The sequence below is a fragment of the Plodia interpunctella genome, chromosome 16 (assembly GCF_027563975.2).
Source record: "Plodia interpunctella isolate USDA-ARS_2022_Savannah chromosome 16, ilPloInte3.2, whole genome shotgun sequence".
In the NCBI taxonomy this organism is placed as follows: Eukaryota; Metazoa; Arthropoda; class Insecta; order Lepidoptera; family Pyralidae; genus Plodia; species Plodia interpunctella.
In genome coordinates this window covers 1,790,684-1,809,534 of record NC_071309.1, presented here as the reverse complement: position 1 = coordinate 1,809,534, position 18,851 = coordinate 1,790,684, and the positions used below count along the sequence as shown (strand labels likewise).

The 18,851-nt window shown below is 33.8% G+C and overlaps 1 protein-coding gene across 1 annotated transcript; it reads left to right on the top strand.

Moving 5' to 3' along the window:
• Positions 1-249: 249 nt before the first annotated feature.
• LOC128676596 (uncharacterized protein) lies at positions 250-18,128 on the top strand. Its single transcript, XM_053756783.2, has 7 exons — positions 250-660; positions 2,107-2,324; positions 5,258-5,414; positions 10,977-11,129; positions 14,794-14,982; positions 15,390-15,458; positions 15,967-18,128. Exons 1-7 carry the CDS (start codon positions 589-591, stop codon positions 16,129-16,131), a joined length of 1,023 nt encoding a protein of 340 aa, XP_053612758.1. The 5' UTR covers positions 250-588; the 3' UTR covers positions 16,132-18,128.
• The last annotated feature ends 723 nt before the right edge of the window (positions 18,129-18,851 follow it).

The following is an 18,851-nucleotide window of genomic DNA, read 5'->3' as shown; positions in this document are numbered from 1 at the left end:
ACAGGATTTCTTACTGATTCGAGCTAAATGTTTGTTAAGTTTTTTATATTTGTGGTTAAGTTAGGATGGGAAGCTTGATGTTCAAAAATAAGCTCTATTGAAGAAGTTTGATTGCCACAAAGGAGAAAAGAAAAAAAAGACAGTCAATTTCACCTGACATTAATGTCAGATGACATTGAAATAGTCAAACTGACATGGCAAGTAGCAACAGTGCAGCAGCTAAGCAGCTGGCCTACCTGCCTACCTTCTGTCTGCAGTGCAGAGGCCGCAGCGCGCAGCCTTCTCACTGTGGCTAGTTGTTATAAAGTCGTATTTTCTGTCAACTATTTGTGAATATATTTTTATTTATTTATTTATAGTGTGTGGTTGCGTACGACGACAAAATTAACCATTGTGTTAATGTGTTATTAAATCAAGAATATAAGTTTTCTCGAAAAAAATTGAATCTTTTCAGCCTAAACTATTGTAAAACATTCGCAGTTTGTGTCTCAATTTAAAACAATCTATTACGATCATGTATTTCTGATTACTGAATAGGTTGTTAAATTTGTTTTTCTAGTAATTTGTTCTTTGAATAAAGTAGGAAATATGACTTTAACCATGACCAAAAAAGTTAGTGAGTGTCAAGCGGAGACGGTACAATTTATGCCAATAGAAAAAGTAAGTTTTGAAAGCAGCTTTCTTTTATATAATTTTTCGTAGTCGGTCCGGTTTCAAGCTCCACTTTTGTCCAAGATACGCCAAAAAGAAATGTAAAATTTTGCATGTTGATCAATGAATTAATAATTATAATAAAGATTTTAGTGATTTTTGTTGATATTTGTTTCTGTTTATCTGTGCTCGTGAATATCAACCACTAGATGAAAGACAAAGATGTCTTATCATTCAAGTTTTCAATTTTAAGGCTAGTACCCTTTGCCTCCTCAATAAAACGAGGGAATAAACCAAAAAAAAATAATTCAATTTTAAAGATTTTTAATTTTCCTTTGCCAGTTAAAAAATGTTTTAACTACCTTTAGAATTTTATCTAAAGCAAATAAACAATAATATAATGTGTAATAAATGAATTCCATAATTTATTTCAGTAAAATAAGTTATTTTGACTTGCATTGGTACCTGCCTATGTGAAAAAATTGTGTCAAATAAGTTATGTTTTCATGAACTGATGTGTAGGAATATTTTATCAATCAGGAGTTAAAAATAAAAGTTCTAAACCAAACTTTTGTAACCTAGATGATTAACAGATTATTTTCGTTGCTGTTAAATTTAACACCAGTTTTTTAATGAGAGAATGTCAAAATCTGATATTATTTTCTAATGACAAAAACAAAAATTTATATGGAGCTAGTATGACAGTGATGTGCAATGATGTATGTGATAATACCTATATGATGAGAAAAAATTCTAAATCACATCAATACATATAATAAAACAGTATAATAAAGTGTTTCTGTACATTGAAGATATTTAAATAAAAAAAAAATGAGATGGATAGAGAATCAGTAATGGAATAAGGATTTAAAAAAAAAGTCTGTTGGTTTGTCTGTTTGTCTGTTTGTTTGCACATGCTACTCTCTGGATCGGCTGGACGGATTTAAATAAAACTTTTTGTTGTATGGCTATGAAACCTGGCCAACATATATGTTGGCCAGCCTGATGGAGTAGTATGATGGTACAGCTAAACTATAGGGAATATAGAAATGACGACTTAACAAAAATTGTTCACTCTGATGAGCATTTTCTGTTGAGATATAAAAATCAAAGATCTGGAACACCTGAAGAAGAGTCATAATAGTTAAGCTAAACTATAGAAAATGTACTTTTTCAGTCTCTTCTTATTAGCATCTTCTGTATGTAGGTATCATTACATTTGTCTGTACAATTAAATTTCTCTAATAATTTTGACTCCTTACCAAAAATTGTTCGGCCATGCGAACGAAGTCGCAGGCACCAGCTAGTCATTAATAAAATTTATTATTTAAAGTGACATTTACTTAATTATTCTGTTTATATGCCTATATAGCATTTTATTATTTCCAGTCATATAGCTAATTCTATGACTATAATTGAATCAAAGTTGTGAACTTAACAAAAACATGTTTTTAGGTGGAAAATGAACACAGTTCAGAATTCAATGCGGGCAACACCCTTCTCAGAAGAGGCAAGAAGCTGGAAGACAATAATAACTTGACAAAAGAAGACATAGAGTATATAAACTATAGACAATTGTTGAAGTATGAGGAAGCACCGGAGTATCTACAGCATAATCCATTTATTAGAGATGGATATAGAAAGCTGTTACCTACAAGATTATGTTGGGAGAGGTAAGTCTCTAGTTGTTTTTACTTATGACGTTATTACCTGTGTACCATTAAATTTAAGGCTTAAAATTTTGAAGATAAATTTAACTCTTTGTGAATACTCTTCTGGCTTGTCATCTGTTGAAGGTTAAGCACTTCATACGATATCTAAGGGCTATTCTAGAGCGGGAACCACACGCCATTGTGGTTGTATAGTCAAATAGCAGATAAACATACTCAAGTTTCGTTTAAAATTTCACTGTACAGTACAGTTGACGGCACATCAACCTAACAAAAATCGTTGCAATATCCTTGTATTACCATCGCATAGAATTCCATGCGGGGTAACTTATCATGACTGTATTCATCTATGCATCAAAACATAATAAATTCTATGCCTAAGCCTTCCACAGGAATTACACAAAAACCTGCGTTAAAATCGTCGCGTAGTTTAAATTAAGTTTTTACTATGTACCTCTTTACTGTCTGTGTTATCGGTATCAACCAAAGGAAATATTCTATTGTACACTAGAAACTCAAGTTTGTTATACATTTGGTTGGCTTTAGCATCCTGTTAATTAATATATATATATTACGCAAGAGTTATAAAGTTAGAAGTTTTCATCCTCCATGTTTGCCCTTTTAGGGTTGATTTATTTTAAGCAGCTTATTTTTACCTCAGACCTATTATCCAAATTTCATAATATCTGGCCCATGAGCGTGGAGAAGTAACTAACACTCACAATTCTCAGTAAGAAGGATTTGGGATTAGGATCGGATTGCAGATACAGACACATTATCGAGTCTTTCCCTCACGTGGTAGACAATGTATAGGTTCTAGATGTTTCTTTTGTTGTATTATAGAAGTTCTACTTTTATAGGATGTTTGTCATCATTAAATGGTAAATTTACATTTTGTTGCTAAATTAGGACATACAAGGCCATTTGCACCTTATTGATTGAAGTACTTTAAATAATGTGAAAATTAGACTGTGACGGTGTAATGTAATGATATTGCAGCGTACCTATGTCTGTCTAATTAACAATTCAGTTTTAGGGATCATTATTTATACCTACCTTACTAAAAGTGGTAAACCCTTCTGTTTAAATGAGTTTCTTTCGGCATTTCTTCTCAGCAGTGGTCGTTCCGAAATACTAGTAATTTATTGTTTTGTAAATATTAATTTAGAATATGACGCGAAAAAGTGCCTGTGAAGGCATAGTTTTTGAATAAATCATTTGATTTTAATTTTTGATTATATGTACGGTTAATTTTTTATACATACTTACTTCCGACACATATTACGGCCACTCACACATCCTGCCTTGTCCTTAGGGCGAAGTGTGGCTTTGCATTTCACTTCTCACTATCCGAGTCGATTCGCCAACCAATCACAGTGCGACATTGTGACGCGACGACAACCACACCGCAATGTGATTGGTTAGCTGCGCTGTGTCTCATTGCGAATCGACTCGATAGTGAGAAGAGAACACAGCGGTATGAAATCGGCCCCACCTTCATACAGTTCGTAAGTTATCTAAATAAACCCATGTCGATAAGATGGCATATATTATGTCGCCTAGTATATACTCGTACTAGGCGACATAATATATGCCAGTAATTACAAGGCTTTATATACGACTAGAGAACCTGCAGCGATGGTTTTACGCCGGGCGTGTTTATGCCTGGCGTGAATCTATCGTAAAATGGTATACATTGCAGGGAAACCTAGTTGTGCTAATCCGACTCACGCTTGGCTTGTTTTCTTGTGAGACACAAATACTAATCAGTGTGTGATATTAACTTTCTAATGTAGATTAGATTAGATAGTGCGTAGATGAAGATTGTTAAATAAATAAAAAAAAATATTTTTGCCCCGGACTAGAGGCGTCACAGCCCCAAACGAAACCGGAAGTAATAGATTATAGTGACTTTGTAGTCATTACGTAAACCAAAGTCGACAAATAGTGCCTTGTATATTCTGCTGCATATTGATTACCTTCACGGACCTTTATGCCGTTTGTAATACAGGCGAATTTGCAATGAATGTATATATGTATGTTGATTGATGATTTCTTGACAAAAGAGATGACGCTAAGAAGTGAAAACAAGTAACGTTTAGTTTGAACTATCTGTTGTCCGCGGCTATGCCCGTGGTCTTCTCTTTGATTTCGGTTTGTTATTGCTAACACTGGTGTCAGATTTACTTCAAGTCGCCAGTCAAGGGCATCTGTCATGACTTACGACTACCTACCGACATCTAGTACCAAACCCGAAAGTATCTTGTGTTTTTTTATTTTAAATCCTTTTCGGGTGCTGACTTTAAATAGACCTCGGGTTTTTATTCTGTATCCACACAAAATTTTATCAAAATCAGTTTATAATGAACGTGAAAACGTAAAGATGGTATGGAATCCAACTGATGTAGGTATGATCATATCTACAAAATCGTGGCGAATTCGACATACATTGCTGGTTGTTCCTGGCGTTGATACAAGTTTACATTAAAATTAAGCAATGTACGTTGATTCGCGTCTGAGCTTTCCATAAATGTGTTCATTCCAAGCCATGAAGCCTTGGTGCTGCGCAGCCCCAGAAATATGTTTTATGCTGGCGCTTCATATGACTCTTGCGTTTCTGACTGACTGACAGACAACGCATAGCGTAGAAAGTTGAAATTTGGTGTGTAGGTACATATTATAAAACAAAATCCTCTGCCGTAGACAGACAGTCTCTTCGCGATAAACTTAAAAACGACTGCACGGATTTTCTATGCGGTTTACACCAATAGACAGTGTGGTTCCTTGGGAAGGTTTAGGTGTATAATTTATTATGTTTTTACCCGAGCGGAGCCGGTACGGGCCGCTTAGTCTCACATATAAATACGCTGAATATGTTTCTTACTTGAAAATACAAATGGCGATTGAAACTCAACACCGTATTATTTCTTTTGCAGCATATTCTGGTGGACGAACGAAACGATGAACATATGGACACACATCTTCGGCTTCTTCCTCATTCTGTTCCTCACGATCAACGACCTGGTCATCATAAACATCCACGCAACGGTCACGGATAAGATTGTCGCTGGTATATTGTTCTCCTGCTTTTTGGTGAGTCTTAGTCGAGTGTGTTATGGTTCTAATCCTAAGGTCCCTAGGTGGAGCATAGGGCGTTCTGTCTTGGGATATTTAGATTTTATTCAAATTGTCTAAAGACATCTGACATGCAGTCCTATCTAGCGACTGTTTTTTTTATACTACTAAGTAAGGAACCAGGCATACAATAATGAACTGAATAATTCTTTTATACAACACTAGATGTTGCCCGGGGCTTCGCTCCCGTAGGAATTTGAAGATAAAATATAGCCTATAGCAATCTTGGATAATGTACTTTTCTAATGATGAAAGAATTTTTGAAATCGGTTTGGTAGTTTCGGAGATTACCCCCTCAAACATACAAACTAGGTAACAAACGCTTACCTCTTTATAATAATAATAATAATAGATGTCGCTCCCGTCGGAATTTTGAGATAAAATATAGCCTATAACAATCTTGGATAATGTACCTTTCTAATGGTGAAAGAATTTTTGAAATCGGTTCGGTAGTTTCGGAGATTACGCGCCTCAAACACACAAACTCACAAACTTTTACCTCTTTATAATAATAGTATAGATAATATAGACAGCGGTGTAAATATAAAGTTTACAAATAGGAAATTAAGTACAAAGGTACTACTTATTTCTACAGAAATTTCTTCCAGTAGACCCGCGAAAGAAAATGTGTAATCATCTAGTAGTTATGCTAGGTTTCGCTGGATTCGAATCTGAGATCTTTTGGCCACAGGCGGGCGTTTTAATCACTAGACTACCGTCGCTTCGCTTTCGGTGAGTGATTTCCATTCTGCTTTCACTTTCAAATGTGTACTTTATAAAGAAAACCGGTTTGTTAACAATAATCGGATCGGTTTATCTGTAGGTTGTTGCCGCGATTTGAGCAGACAAAAATATTATCTATTTCCAAAGTTTTTTTTTTAAATGTATAAGACCTGTTAATTGACGTCTTTGGAGAAAAGGCCGCGGTGAATTTTGTTGCGTCGCTTCTTCTTCACCTGCGCTTTGGGAGTCGGCAGTAGACTTAGTTTTAGTAGTTTAGTTTTGACGTTAATAAGTGATGTAGGTATATCATCCTATATTGAATAAAGAATTTTGAATTTTTTATACACTATTTATTTATTTATGAAAATAATAAAAGTATTTACAACGTAATTACTGTAAGTTAAAATTACAAATTAAAACTAAAATAATAAATATAAAATTAATTTAAATAAAAAAATTGACACTAAATCGCCGTCGTCGTGCGGTAAAGTTCCCAGAATTTTGAATTTGAATTTGAAAGTGGGTTGATGTCAGGAACATGTATAGGTATGTGAAGCGAGTTCACTGCGCCTCTACAAAACACGATTCTCCTTTTCACTATAACGATTCATCCACTATTCAGTTAACCTTAAGTTTAATTCGTATGATGTATGACAGCCATTTAACCGTTTCGTCTCTGCTTCGTTTCACCTACGACACTATACTAGAAAGTACCTATATGTGATCGAAGTGCTATTCTACTTTCTATCTCGTATCGATATTATCTTGACTTAAATGTTTAATTTAACTGAAACATAAGTAAACAACGGGGCGCCCACAGCCAGATTTAAAAAATGTTGAGGGTTTGTTTTTATACGCGGACTTCGGGCTTCGTGGCGAATGAAATAACCTCAAATGAGAAACGTGAATATGAATGACAGAAATGTTATTGCCGCCGTGGTTATGCCAAATGGAATGCCAATACGTAAAAATCTCGACAATAAATAAAAGGACGATCATCCTTTTTAAATACAGAATGTTATCGCGCCCGGTACTACGTCTTATTATACAATTTAGCGAAATATTTTTTTATAGATCATATGATAAATTTTCTTATAAAGACACGCGAAGCCATATCGGCTACCGTTATCAAACATTGCGCGAACCAACAATCATTTTTAATGGTGTAAGCAACGTCATTGCCATACAGTCGATAGCACATCATTCTATATAAATTTGCCTTTATTACTGAGATCTAGATTTATGCAAGAAAACTTACAAGGACTATACGTGAAATTTACATCATGACAATATATTAATGCACTCCAAAAAGATTTGCTGTAATAATAAATTTGTTAGTAAGTATATTATTCATACGGCGATTCTCCACAAGTAATTTCTTACCAAGATTATGTAAAATTTCTAAGCGATCGTACCGAGAATATTGCGGCTTGCTTGCGAAATACATTCTCAACACCATCGGTCGAAAGCGCCACATCTTTACCGGCCAGCGGCCTGAGCAAAAAATGGCCGTAATGCAAAATGTCCATTAGCTAGAACGTTACACTGTTGATTCGCGATGTACTTATATTCTTATGCCGGCCACATACTATCGTCGACGGAATTAATTATGTATTTATTATCTGCATAAACTTAGATATATATATATATATATTTAATTACCATAATCGTCACAAACTACCAGCACAAGGTTGGATGTGGACGATTTGAAACAGTCGAGTTATTGCCCATGTCTGGCCTCATCTGATGTCCGCCCGCGACCTGCTTTTCTCTACACAGTGAAAGTAAAAAAAAAAAAAATAATGATCGCCTTACTGACGCGGTATGGCGGCAAATTAAATATTTATATTATATATAAAACTACTGATAATTTATGTATAAAATAACAGTAGTATAATAGATTAGATGACTAATTCTTATTTTGGTGACTGTTCAAAGGCCTATATTATTAGAGAAACAGAAACACTAGGGAAAAAAGAAAAAAATATTAGGATTCCCGTGTCGTAGGTGTTTGATTTGTATTTTTATAGGTTGTTTTTTATTTTCTTTATTTATTAAACTTTAATGCAATACATTTCAAATGCGGAATTATATTGCTTATAATATATATTTTCATATTATCTCATTTCAACTTGTTAACTGCTAACCCCAAGTTGAGCACAAAATCCGTTTAAATAATCTCCTTGACGTCACTCATCCTAATACCTGAAAGAATACAATTTTATTTGTTAATTAAATATCAAACCTCTGCCTAAGAGATGCTAATGGATATATTTTTGCATCTATTGATTTCTAGACTCAGTTCAATTGCTCTTAGCATGTTAGATGGATAGATAAATATATTTGTAAAAAAGGAAGAACACATACACATTTTAGATACAAAAACACATAGAATGAACAAACAAGACATGGATAGAGACATGGACGAATAAAAAACAAGAAGTGTATTACTAATATAAATACTTAATACAACAAGTTTATTTGTTAGATAAAGTAAAAAAACCCCGACTTGAAAGTAATTCATCTCGCTGCAACATTTGAATCGTTGAATCAAACATATCTAAGAACGACCACATAAAAATCAGCTATGAAATAAAAAAAAAACCGCATCCAAATCGGTTCACCCGTAGATAAGTACACAGACACACTTAGCGGTGTCAAACTTATAACACCCCTCTTTTTGCGTCGAGGGTTAAAAATATCCATTTCAGTTCACATATCACTTTCAACGACTAAGAAGTAATAACTACTGCATTTCAAATCAATGAATATGCATTAATCATGGCACTGACCAAATGACCTTCGACTGTAATAACTGCGTCTTACCATGAGCATTTCAGTGACATTTCTATATTATATTTATACTTATCAGTTTTCTTTTAAGATATATATATATAAAAATTTACAGATCTAATTTGGCGTAATATAATCAAGATACGGAAGCCTCTTCACACGAGTACAACTCGCAAATAACCGATACCGATATCATAATTTGTTCTTTTAAAATAGGTGGATTTTGTCAAACTATTATACATGACGTAAAAAAAAGAATCCCTTTTTTAAAACCAAAAATAGGCAAGATTAAAACACAATAACATATTTCTTCATAAAACGAATGTATTTATTATTTATTTATTTATTTATTTATTTATTTAAATACACATAACAAATTGTAGAAAAACTATAAGGTTACGATCTAACTAACTATAAGGTTACGACTATAAGGATACGGTCATAGTAGTAAAATTATAAGGTTACGATCTACACTACAATTCAAAAACAGTGCACATACAAAGACCATATAAGAAAAATGCAAATAATTAAGAAATATGTGATAATGATATATATAGATAAATATTAACTAAGAAATTTTGGTTTACAAAATCATAGACAAGATAAACATTAACTGAGAATTTTTCAATAGACTTTTTACCGGGTAAAAAATAAAAAATAAAATGTTTGAAGTATCTTAAATATTCACATATAATATGTAACTTCATTTATGCCTAGTCTCATTAGACTAGACATGTTACCTACCTACTAGTGCTAAAGTTATACACAAGCTCGAACGGGACAGAACCGGTTCAATATAATACCGTTCTGAACGTCAATTGCAAATTAAACATTGGCTTTCACGCATCAAATGTAACTAAAACTATGTCTATTCTATACTAGTGGCGTAGCGTGAGCTATTGTCGACCGGGGCGGACTCACAATTTGCAGCCCCTTTGACGTTATAAATTGTCACGTGCAACACATTCAATGTGTGCAAGTGAGTACGATTTAACTTCTTAAATTTGTCTGACTTGAGGAATGCCAAAATTGGTGGCGTCCTGAATGATAATAATGAGTTAGCCCATTAATAATGAGTGTTATAGCATTGATCTTAATTTATCGGATTAATAAAATAGTAAAATAACTATCATACCAGTCTTATCTTGATTCTAATTTTACTGCTACGTGACCACAGTTAATTTACTACAGACGTAATACGAATATTCATATAGCATGTCAAAATTATGATATCATATTGTGTTAGCTAATAAAGATCAATTGTTGAGATAATATATATATATATATCAGTATTGTAATCTCAATAAATCACAATTAGCTAACACGAAATATCAACCTTAGAAAGCTTTGTATTTTTGTAAAGTTGTCCATATTTTTAACTTGGTATTAGCGAACTGGGTGTATTGATAAACTTATATCCATCGTTATTACAAAGTAAAGCAACAATTTGAGATATTTAATGTAAAACTAAAAATGAACGTTTAATAATGCGTGATTTTTTTAGTCTAAATTTTAAATCTTTCACTTTAATTTTTTTTTTAATTTCATGGCTCCATCGTTCGCCAAAACGATGATTTTGTTAATGTCCATTTTTCCCCGCTTACTGTTTGCAATGGCATTTGTTTTTGTTGTCAAATAAAACTACATGAATATATTCGTCGAATAAGTGACGGTACTGTTAACAAATACCATGTCAAGCTTTGAAAATTCATTGGAAATTCGCCGCTATGACCGCCACATAAAGATCTATCTATGCAGGGCAATATGCAGATTGGCATGATAATTCTTAACGTACTTAAATCTAAATATATATTCACGTTAATTTTCAATCTTTTTTTACACATTAATATATTGTTTTTGAATATTTTCGTTTTTCACGTCATTTTTCACAAATAACGGTCTTCTTTTGCGCATATAATTAAATTTTCGAGTTACTGTTTCTTTCGTCTTATTACAATAAAAGGTATTGTGTTGTATATTGAGATTTTTTTATTTCTATTTCAGGTATGCATGGCTCTGTCAGCACTGTACCACACGTTCTCGTGCCGATGCGAGAACGTGTACAACAAATTCTTGATGTACGACCTGTTTGGGATAGCGCTCTCCTTGCTGGCAATATACACTTCTGGGGTGTACTATGCCTTCTGGTGTCATTCCGTAAGTACTTCGATTTATGCTAGTAATTGCTACGATTGAAAGTCAATTCCTTTCGAACCTTGGCTAAAATAATACTTTTCATACCAAATATAATGAAAAATATAAGGTAAGAATTAGTAGATATAAAAATCTACTATCTTTAACCTTATCTTCGTAAATTTATCTATTGATCAGGACATAAATCCGATTATTATTCTAATTGACATTTGAAATTCGTACTTTGATATCCCGTAGATTACTGAACCCTTCAATATCGCATGCGCCACACAAAAGCATATTGTTTGACATTGATAATCTTAGAATTTTTATACCATATACATACTTGCTTGTGTGCCTAAGTTTATCACAGCTTTAAGCCGGCTTCGCTAACAATCAGGATAATTCCATGTCCTGCTATTGTATAATCGTCTACATACTATAAGTCTACATAATATAATTGTTATTACTATGATTAACACAACATTGTGTGATTGACTTGATTGTGTATAGTTGTATGATAGAAGTACTCAGTGGCGGATCACCAAAAGGCTGAGTAGGCTGAAGCCCAGGGCGATATATTTTAGAGGCATCAAAATTTACAACAAGAAGCTAACTTAAGAGCGCTTATTGAAAAGTTAACAAATGAAACTTACTATTTCACTTTGTGCAATATAACCAACAAAACGATTCCTTGGAATAGTAATGAAGACGAACATCCAAGTTGCAATTAATCAGTAGAGTAAATTAAATGCAATATTGAAATTGAAAATTTTGCTGTTTTTTCTGGTGTAAAGGATCGCAATGCTGCCATCGTGATGCAACGCTGACAGTATTTTGTTTAATTATGTAATTTACAAATATATCAAATATATTTTTAAAGTGCATTTTCAATAAAAGGCTTGTCAGAATCTTGTAAACTTTATTATTCAACGGGAAAATGTTGCAGCTAGGAACTATGGGAACCTTTGGATTGAAAGTGAAACACGTGTCTTTTAAAATTAATTTGTGATGTGTGATAGGGAAGATTTTTTTTTGTAAAAATAAATTTATTATATTGGTAATTAAAAAGACAGTGAAATTTACGAAACTTTGCGATCGAATTTCAGAATATTCAGTAGGGGCGACGAAAATTGGATAGCCCATTGGCGGCTTTGCAGATCCGCCACCAGTTCTACGAACACCTTATTGTCGTTCATACAATGTGACACGCAATATGTTTATACACAACGGTACATTTTGTACCTTTTCAACGCTGAATAAGTTCAGGAAATAGGTACCTTTTTGTACCCGACTGTAACGAAGAAGCTAAAAAAGGAGGGTTATGTAAACATGTCATGTTGGTCCGTATTCGTACGCGATCGCCGAAACAACTGCATGAAACAAATGTTATCTTTAAATCTTTGAGATATAATTCGACCCTTTAATTCGTCCCAGAATATTCTAACTAAGTAGGAGTATCAATTCTCCTTATTGGCGTGAAGATGACATGCTCGGTCAGCTCCCCCTAACCTCTCGCGTCGAGATAAAGTGAACTGCTACAGTTTTGTACATCTATATAAATAAAAATACACGAGAAACATGTAACAAAAAGTAGTCTCCAAAAAGTGTCGCGTCTGACTGTATGAACATGTTAAATTTAAAAACTATACCAGACGGATTTTGGTACGGTTTTCACCCATAGATAGTGTGATTTCTGAGGTAGGATTAGGTGTATAATTTATTATGGTTTTACCCGAACCATAGACCATTATAGCCTAAATGCGACCCGAACTAAGCCGAGACAGGACACTAGTATTTAAGAAATTATATATTAAGTAGAACATATGTATTTTTCGAACTTTTACATAAAGCGCCACCCGGGTCACTTTATATCTAGTTGTAGGTTATATTCTACCCGTATATCGTATCCGTCAATTCCAATAGATTTTTCGTGATTGTTTAGCAGATATAATATATACAAACAAAAAATCATTTCAAGGAGATCTAGATTTGTATGTTATTTTATGTAAGTGGGTAAATTGAGCTAAGCAAACCTTAGTTGGGTTCAGGTCAAGAAAAACACGTTATGGTTAGAGACTAATATACTAGTACATATACTTATAAATCTTGTTATAACTGGTATTAGTGCGTCTCGAATTGATTCCACTAGAATGATAAATATAAAAACAGGATTTAAAAAATATAAGTATGTTTTAACTCTTATTCATTTGTCAGATTTATAAAAAAAAAAGTACAGAATGCATAAAAGCTTTAGCAAACGTCGTTACGAATGAAATATGTAAGACAATTTTGTAACTTTTTGTCAATAAAATTTAATAATAGCAGGAACAAAATTTTTGGATCAATTTTTGGGATATGTTATGTATTAGACGATATGTCAAATTTCATCCATATAAGTCTAATAGTAGTAGTTATGAGAATTTGTATCAGAAAAATCTTGATATTCCTTTCTTTTTGTCACGATTTAGATTATAATATTGGTGTCTGTCTATCATAATCATTACATTCATAATAGAAAGTGCGTCTCGCGACAGGCGGCGCCGGCGCTCTCTAATAATTTTGAACTTTTCATAAGGTTCATTATTACATTCATTTATACCGATTGTATTTGACACTAGCTGAGCTCCACGGATTCGCTCCTGTGAGATACTATAGATTACCTTTCTCATGCTTATTCATGACTAGCGACCAGGCCCGGCTTCGCTCGGGTAAAAACATAATAAATTATACTCCTCAGGAATTACTATATTCCTCAGGAACCACACTGTCTATTGGTGAAAACCGCATGAAAATGCGTGCAGTACTTTTTAGAGTTTACCGCGAACAGACAGAGAGACGCGGTAGAGGACTTTGTTTTATAATATGTAAGTCGACAACACACCATTTGATTGCGTGAACATTGCGTAGTTTGAGTGTTTTTATTCACCACATGAAAAACTAGCAATGTATACGAATTACCAAAGTTCGGCAAACAAGTTGAAATATATAAATACAAGTTAGAACATATCATTTATAACCAAGTTCAAGGTCACCATTTTTATTGACAAAACAAACTTGTAATTCAAGCCACGCGACAAAGGTCACTGTTGCCGTGTTGTAATGTTACGCCGCGCGGTGCGCCTGCGCATATTCAATCAGTTACCCGCACGCCGGTGTCTAAATCGGCCCTAGATTGCCCAATGGTCCAATGTCAGGATCATGCAATGCACTACCTATTATGGTATCTATTCTATTCGAATCGCAAGTCAAATTACTTATTATCAGTTAAAATATCTTCAAATTATTTTAATTAAGTATCAAGGTTCTAGGAAAAGATTAAAAGTAATTATGGATTTAATTTTTTTAAATTTAATTTGTTCAATTTTGATCTTAGAAAAAATAATTATGGAAAGGGCATTGTGTGTTTCACCCTAATTCTAACTAATATTATATATGCGAAAGTAAGTTTGTTTATTGCCTCTTCACGCTCTATCTATCTACTCAAGCAATATTTTTAAAATTTTGCATAAGGAAAAATATCTGTAGGTGTGTAAAAATTACGCGTGAAAAGCCGCGGCCAAGATCTAGTTATGAATAAGTAAAGATTTTTGGGATTCAAAATGTTTAATCACAGGATTCGTATATCGTATTAGTCGTATAGTATTCATTCATAATTTATGTGTTTAATTTTATGTAACAATTTCAGGAGCTACGAATGTTTTACATGACATCGGTCACACTGATCTTCATCCTCGCGATGGTGCTCCAAATACCGAAGTTGAGGGTTCCGTATGCGGTGAAAATGTGCGTTTTTATCGGCTGGGCCGCGTACGGTGTGCTGCCAACGCTGCACTGGACCTATGTTATGGGGGGCTTTGACAACCCAATGGTGGCGGTAAGTGAATAAAATCTTATTTTACTTTTAGTCCGTTAACTGAACTCTTGTCTCAGTTGTCTCTTGTCTCTTATCATGTGACCCCGTCCACTTCTATTTAAGTTGGTCGGTCCTAGAGTCTTATAAAAATCTTATATATTTAGGCGAAATATTCGTCCAAAAATTTGCTAATTATATGGCCAAATTTTCAGCCTACACGACTTGGTTTTGCAGCCAAATGTAGGACCAAATTTTAACAGAAAAAAAAGCTATGTTTCGTCAACAGAAGAACTTCGACAAGAAGCCATTTAAAAAACTGTTTAAGTTTTATTACATTTAAGAGTTTTAAATATTTTATTGTCTTGTGTTCTGACCGTAAGTTTTAATATAATTTATTGGAGTTATTGAGCAGTTGTTTTTGATTTCAGATGTTCTTTCCGAGGGTCATAGGGATGTACATCATAAGCGGTACGGCGTTCGTCATCTACGTGCTCAGGGTATGTAAACTAATTGCGATGGGTATGGGAAGTATGAGATTGCAGGGTATGTAAAAATACTTCTTCTTAGCGTGTCGACTCGGCTAAATTTGTGAGGACCAATACTATTAATCCTACTAAATTACATTCTTTAGTGTTATAAAAGCGAAAGTTTACACTTTTATCTCTAGTTCTCTTTTCCATTGCGGACAATATTTACCTATAAGTAGCTGTTTTCTACCTTGGACCCGTGCGAGTGTTACTTAACGTGATTTTTGAAGACTTTATTCCTTTCCCTCTAATTGAATAGGATGAAGGGCATCCTCCAAACATGTTTTGCCAGCACCACACTGTCGCCGAACACGTGCCGTCGCGAATGCGTGAACATTGCGTAGTTAGTACGAGTGCTTTTATTTACCGCAATGTAAAACCAGCAATGTATACCGAATCCGCCCAAGATTGGCAAACTGTTCGGCGACAGTGTGGAGCCGGCATTAAATAATATAATATCTGTCCATTGCTAACGTAGATCCCCGAGCGCTGGGTGCCGGGGCGCGTGGACTACGTGGGGCACTCCCACCAGTGGTGGCACGTGCTGGTGCTGGCCGCGCTCTACTACTGGCACAACTCCGGCATGATGTATGTGCAGTACCGCATGAACCACGGCTGCGCCAACACCATGAGGATATTCTAGGGTTCCACGACACTGATTTTCGTTTAGGCTAGTTATATTAAGAATATACTAATAATAAATGCCTCTTACCCCACTCGTCTGCCTCAGCCCCGCGTATTAGACACGACTTTTAAAGAAATTGCAGTTAAGCACCTCGTTTTGCTTCGAGGTGGCAGTGGGATGTTTGTGTAAACCTGATTTAAAGGTATTATCATAATGCGACCAAAACTGGCTCAATCGCGAGTGGTACATCGCACATATGTTGTGTAAAGCGTGAAACATGGTTGTGTCAGCGACTTATTAATATTCAATTCAACTCAATTTATTACCTTATGTCTCATACACATTCCACACACACATAAACATTCGAAAAATAACAACATGAATCTGGAAAACATATTACGACATTAGCCTCATAGGATTTGAAAACGTTGTCCACGTTGAGACAAAACGCGCGCGATGTAAACGCGTTAGTACAATATCAAATGTATGAAAGTATACGTCTATAGATGTGTAGTCGCTTTAATAGTTTGAGGTTTACCTCATTGAGGTAAGGTTCGCATTGAATCGTGAACTTTACCTCGATGAGGACAAATAAATATAGAAATTAATAGCTGACTCCGCGTTTTCAATGAAATAAAGTGTAACTTTATTCCTCTATCGAATTTTTCCCGTCAAAATATACAATATCTTTCCCGTCTGTAAATGTATTATAATTAATATTATGAGCTGTTCAGTGTCCCACAGCCGGATATAAGCCATCTATTCTATAAAGGTACTTATAAAATTTTTTTATTAGTGAGTGTATACTTGTGTGATCATATTTTTTACATTGCGCTATCATATCGAATTAAATTATGCATTGAAATGTATGTTTCAAATATCGGCTGTTATATAGTTTTTGTTATCAAGCAAGTTTTCTTCCAGTTTATTAAGATCGTTCAGGATTTTTTAAAATTATTTTTTGCATATGTAATTTTTTATATTATATTATAAAGAAAAGCAATTACTGGGAGATGACAAGTGACAAGAGAGTTCTGAATATCTATGACATTTATTTTAAAGACTTAATTTATTTTCTAAATGTAAGTTATTATTTTAAGTAAAATTGTTTCACAGTTAAACTGAAATGTTAATGCTATGTTGGATTGTACCTATTAATAATTACTACAAAATATTCGAATAATGTCAATTATCTAACGATAACGATAATTGAAATGTAATCAGTATTTAAGCATTAAAAGAACATTGGGTGCCTATTGGAGAAATTTTGCTATAAAATTGAAATTGGTAAAAAATTCAATTGTTGATATTTTCTCGGTTTAAAAATGTTTTAGTACAAATAAAAAAATACAATATAACAAGTATAGGTAGCTAAATTGTTGAAAAATTATTATGAATATTCACAATAGTGAAATAAAAGGTGATAAACTTAGGACGTACAATGAATCCTAGTTTAAGAAACGACATTATATTAAAATAAAAAAATATCCTATATGCGGTATCGTTTTTCATATTTTTATTTAAAGAAAAAAAGACATTTGGCGAGGTTAGCTATAAAGGCGATCATACACGAGGACAGAAAACATTGAAATAAAATAATGTTGATAAAATAGCCTTATTCAATGTAAATCGGCTATTTTTTATTTTAAAATGACATCATTTCCACTGGCGCCTTAAATTATGGAACCTCGATTTTGTCAGAAATTGGGATCAACGCTTTTTTATATTAAATTTAATGTACTAAGTATAACAATTGTTTACAATGTATAACCTCACTTTTGTTATATTATATAATTATGGATTATTGAAATATCACATTCCTATATTTCTTGCCTGTCGTGCGGTCAGCTTACTGTACTTGCTCAAATCAATGTTACCTTTTAGTTAAATATTTTAAGAAACTGAGATACTTCTTATACAGGTATCTGTGATTGGTTATTATCTTTATTTCTTGTTTTATACTTTTTTTGGTCTGGGTGGGTATACAAATTTTAATTATACATATAAAAGTAGCAGATGTTGTTTTATTTTTCTAAGTAAATAATTTTAAATCAGCTAGAAGGAAAACTATAAAATAATATTTTATATATTCTGCAAACTGTGTAGCTGGAGTCAGACGGGTGACAAAAATTGAGTAGTCAACGCCATCTATTGGCGAATAGTAAACAAAGTTAAATGTTATGTTACATCTACTCCATAATAGATGGCGCTGATTCCTTTTCCGTATTATTAATATAGCACAATAGATGGCGCTATGTGGTGTATCTGGCTCCACACTCCGCGAACAACTTATCCGCTATAGTGGGAGCTGCTGGCATTACATATATTGTCGAAATAAGATAAACTAGCATGCTCGTTTGCCAACTATACTATTAAAAACAAGTAAAATCCGCGCTACAAATAGACTGGCCACGTTGTTGTCGTGCCTCGTGGCGTGGACTCTGTACTTAAAAAATGTAACTGTTTTTATCACTCCAAGTCAGACAGAGGATCACTACAGTACAGATTGAGGGCACTTACCTATAAAAAGTGACAAATCATTTGCCCATATTCTATAGATTTTCACATAATCTGGTCTGAATGTGACACAGGTCTTCGCATCCGCTATCCTATTCTATTGATATTATAAATGCGAAAGTTTGTGAGGATAAGGGTGTGTATGTTTGTTACTCTTTCACGCTAAATCTACTGGGATTGTTATAAAATTTGGTACTTACACGGGTACGATAGAATATAAC